We start from the raw sequence: 4742 nt of genomic DNA on the forward strand, positions 1-4742 counted from the left end.
TTTTTCCAATTTACTTCTCTCAATTAAGCAGACACATGGTCCCATGGTTCATCTTTGCATGAAATCCAGGATGAAGAGAGGCCTGAGTCTCATCTAAAACAAACACACAGCTCTCTTCACCCCCTTTACCCCCTTCATATATAAGGCACTCCGAGACAGCTGTCCAAGCAGCACTGCATTTTAGTAAACAGGAAATGGTTGCAGAATGAAGGCCCTGGGCACCTTCAGTTTAAGATCCACTTATGGATCCTTAGTAGCTAGAGCTTAAGTAGCTAGTTTCTGAAAGAAAACAAGATAATTGAATAACACCCTGATTAAAGCATGTTCTATTCTATGTACTATTATTTTATGTATTATGTATATATTATTTTGGTGATGGAGTAGAAAGGTAACAGCTCCCCTGCTAAAGAACCAGTCATAGTCTTACAGAAAAAGCAAAGCAATGGCCTATTCAACTAATATAGCTTATATAATTAGAGCTTAAGCTAAGGCCAAAGAGCATATTTCATATGCTCCTTTTGTCTAAAGGCTATATAGCCTTTGCCTCTTTCCTCATTTCTGTCTCTTAAGCATTCTACTTAGTTAGAAACTGGTGGCATCTTGTGAAGTACTAGCAATTATATTTAAAACCTAGTGTCTAATTGGTTTGCTCCTAAGAGAGCACCTCTTAAGTACTGAACATTTTGCCTTAGACAAAGCGATCTCTTTAAATTGCTGTGGCTGTCATCTGCTTAGCATGACCAACACCACTTATGTCATCATGTAGGTGACAAGAGCAAATCAGGAAGTTCTGCTACATGAGAATTCAATTTAGCCAACCTTCTTTGGTCTCCTCCTTTCTTATCTGGTTTGATACACAAATTTCACTTTCAGATTTTACTTTCTACAACTAAAGTCAAATGTCAGCCTTGACATCTAGTGGACCACAGTGATGGATCAGAACATTTAGACAAGAAAATCCCATTGGTTTCTTCATGTTTGGTCCTACTAAGACCTCTGAAATTGATGTCTAATCCCCCAACCACCCCAATTCAAATCTAAAAATTGATTCATGGTCTATAGACTACCAGAAGACCTGTTATGGAAACAAAGTTTTGGTGGGAATATTTGATATTGGAAATGCTGTAAAACTTGGCTTTTAATATTATTTAATAATCTTAAAGATTCCATCAGATCAAATTATAGAAAACCAAACTGGCCTGTCATAACTAAAGAGAAAGCTGTAGTGGCAGGTCTCAAACTGACAGTCATTGATACCAGTATCTATTAGTCCTAAGGATGGGGATGTGCATGAAAACAAAACACCAAAACCAAACCCTTAAACGTGTCCCTCTTGATACTTATTCAAACCAGCCAACAATGTCCCTAGCCTGTGAATGGCTGATATTAAGAACCACACCTTCCATTTCCCAGCCTGGCTGCCCCTCCCCCAACCTTGTTGGAAACCCAGACGAGTGATTACATACATACATACAAGCAGGCAGTGGAGTTGCTTCAAAATATTTAATACGTGTTAGACACGTAAAGTTACATTTTTATACAAAAATCAATACAGAGGAGGAGAAAATACTGTACAAAAACCTTATCAGCTCCCCCAACCTTTATACAACAAAGACTGGAGTGAGTCACCGTGTCTACAAAAGCACAAGGTCCTTCCACCTAGAGCTCATCTGTAAACTTTGTTTCTTTAAACACTTTTTAAAAGCACTGTGTAGTAAGTTCTGAGCTAGAGCTTTTAAAAATATATCTTTTCTCTATAAACTCCGTATTTCCAAGCTTGAGCTCTTCTGAGAAGTTCAGCAAGCTTTTTTCCCCTGTGGGGAATTGAAGGTCCCTTAATGTTCTGCTTTCCCAGAGTAATCACAGGGTAGAAGCGCTTCTTCTGTGCCAGAGAAAGATGAGGAGGGAGAAAAATAATACAAGTCTCTACTCCAGACGAACTCCCTCTAGTCTGAGGAAATCCTGTGAGAAAACGCCACTCCGCGCCCCGGTGCGGTCGCGGTGGTAGCTTTCATGAAAGAGGTGTGTGTAAAGTCCCTCTCTCCCCCAAGATCGAACGGGAAACTCCCCTTCCTCGAGCCTTTCAGCAGCTTCCTTTTCAGTGCTGCTGGCAGAGGAAAGTCCCTGTCTGCACCCCCAAAGTCTCAAGCCCCGGGGAAAGGGTGGTGCATTCCAGAACCACAGAACAGTCTCAACACAAGACAAACTTACACACGGACACACACAGATACAAAAGTTAACGATCGATCATCCTCTTCCAATAAGCCTCCAACTCTGGGTCTCAGGATGAGACTCGAGAGCCACGGCCCAGCCGGGCTGCCCCTTCTGGGGCGATGTGCTGCCCGGCAGCAACCAGTCAGTCTCCCCAGCGCGCCCAGCGCCTACGGTCTCGGCTCGTCCTCGCGGCCGGGAAAAGCCCCGGCCGCACTTCGGGGACTCCCGCTGCTCAAGCTCCAGCCGTTCGGGTCCCGGGGGGCTCAGAAGGCCACGATGGCTGTGCTCCAGGGGCTCATGTCTCTTAACACCGGCTTGTCGCAGCAGATCTGCCCGGGCTCGGCGGTTTCCGGGCCGCCCTCCTCAGCCTCTTCTTCTTCTCGGGCGCCCGCAGGGCTTTTCCGTAGGAGTCCGGAGAAGCTAGACCCGAAGATGCTGATGAGGTTTGCCACGTTCCCGGTCTCCATCTCTTCGTCGGTGTCCTCCTCGCCGGTGACCGGCTGCTCCTCCGAGTTCCGGCGCGGCTTCTTGAGAGGGGTAGAGCCCGGCGCCGAGCAGCCTGCGCGACCGCCACCCACTCCCGCTGCGCCACGCTTCCTGGGACACGGGGCGGGTGGCGCTGGGGACCCGTCCTCGGAGGATCGCTCCTCCACGGCCGGGGGACAGCCGCACGGGCGGCGCACTGCCCGGGGCCCCTCGGGGCACGCGTCTGAGCCGCCTCCAGAAGGCGCCGCGCGTGGACGCTCCACGCGGCCCCAAGCAGCTGCTGCCGAGTCCTCCTCTCCGCCCCGGAGAGCGTCCCCCGCTCCGGCCACCGCGGCCATCGGTTCTGAGCTTCCCGCTCCCGGAGTGTGGCACACCGAGGGACGCTGAGGCTGAGGCTGAGGTTGCGGCTCGGGTTCCGGCCAGGCGGCGCGGGCAACCGGCGGGGGCGGCTCTCCCCAGCCGGAGGGTGGCCCAGCTACCGGCTCTCCAGGCTGCTGAGGCGGCGGCACCGCCGGGGTCCCCGCAGGGCCGGCCAGGTAGAGGCCAGGGCAGGGGTCACTCAGGTAGACTTGGCGGGCGCTGCGCAGCACCAACGACACCAAGAGGTTCTTGTGCAGCTTGATGCCGCCGCGCTGGACCCTCGAGTTGTAGATCTTGCCCAGGGAGATGCTGACGATGCGGTGAGCCTCTAGCTTGAACTCCATCCTGCCTCCGCTTCCAGACGATGGGGCGAACGCCTGCTTGCCTTCTGAAGCTGCGAGAGGAGCGGCAGGCGGGAACAGGTCCGCTTCTGTGGTTGTACCTTCGGCGTCTGAAAGCTCGATGGAGAAAGAACCTGGTGACGCGTAATCCCCTCCGCCGCTTCTCCTCAGACAACAGAACTGTTCAGAGCCGGTCTCGAAACTGAGCGCTGCAGGGGCCACTCTGCGCTTTATATGTGCTCCGCGAACGCCAATCACAAAGCGCCGCCAACCGTTCTGGGCGGGCAGATGCGGCTCGTGCACCGCCCCCGACCAATGAGAGGCAGAGGAGGGGCCCCAGGGCCTGTTCAAACGTTTGTCCCGCGGAGCAAGCTCTTAAAGGGGGAGATCGCCCGCAGCCCATTGATCAAGTGTGGTGGGATTTGTGTTCGGAGGCGGTGATAGTGGAGAACGAGGCCCACAGAACTGTATGTAGTAAGGGATTCTGCTTTGTGAGGTACCTTGGCACACTGACTGGAACTTTCATTCGTTTGGTGTGCTGGAATCTACTGCACAATAAAGTTCGATTCCTTTCATGCGCAATTTCCAGCTGGTTCCAGCTGTAGCTTATGGTCATTCTTGGCAGAAATAGAAGCGATGACAATATATGACAACTAGCATGATATATATATGAGGCTAGGCAGAGATAGAGAGATAATAGATTGATAGATGATGATATGATGGATGGATGGATGGATGGATGGATGAATGGATGGATGGATAGATAAGAGACAGGACCGTGGGGGTGTCTTAGTGGGTAAACACGATGACCAGAGTTTGGATTCCCAGGACCTACACAGAAAGCCAAGCCTAGTGGTATCGAGAAGCAGAAACAGGAGGCTTCCAGAGGCTTCACTGACTAGCCAGTCTAGCCAAAGGCAAGCTTCAGGCTCAGCGAAAGACCCCATCCCAAAAATGAAAGTGGAGCTCCAGACTGAATAGGAGAGAGTCTCATGAGCCCCGCTCCAAGCTGAGAAGCGATTGGCAAGTGATGGATGCTAAAGGAGGGAGGGTCTTTACCATTCTGCCCCATGGTAGGCTGCTCATGCGCCAGTGGCTGACACCCGTGCAATGTCGGCAGCAGGAACTGGACTCAGTGGGTCGAAGAGGAGGATATAGATGATAAATTTAGAAGGATGTAGAAGGCAGAGTTGGAAGGGGTAACGGGGGACACATGTGATCTAAATACTATGTATCTGTGTATGAAATTACCAAAGGAAAGAAGAAATAAATTAAGCAGAGTGTGATAGAGGAGCATGACTTACTCTTATACACACACACACACACACACACACACACACA

The 4742-nt window shown here is 50.8% G+C and overlaps 1 protein-coding gene across 1 annotated transcript; it reads right to left on the minus strand.

Moving 5' to 3' along the window:
• Positions 1–1488: 1488 nt before the first annotated feature.
• Positions 1489–3596, minus strand: Ier5 (immediate early response 5). The gene has a single exon (XM_052200784.1). The coding sequence runs from the start codon at positions 3402–3404 to the stop codon at positions 2478–2480; it is 927 nt and encodes a 308-aa protein (XP_052056744.1). The 5' UTR covers positions 3405–3596; the 3' UTR covers positions 1489–2477.
• Positions 3597–4742: the final 1146 nt, after the last annotated feature.

Source organism: Apodemus sylvaticus, chromosome 12 (assembly GCF_947179515.1).
Source record: "Apodemus sylvaticus chromosome 12, mApoSyl1.1, whole genome shotgun sequence".
In the NCBI taxonomy this organism is placed as follows: Eukaryota; Metazoa; Chordata; class Mammalia; order Rodentia; family Muridae; genus Apodemus; species Apodemus sylvaticus.

Excerpts from the sequence above, each read along its gene's own strand:
- Ier5 (XM_052200784.1), bottom strand. The coding sequence starts at position 3,404 with ATGGAGTTCAAGCTAGAGGCTCACCGCATCGTCAGCATCTCCCTGGGC.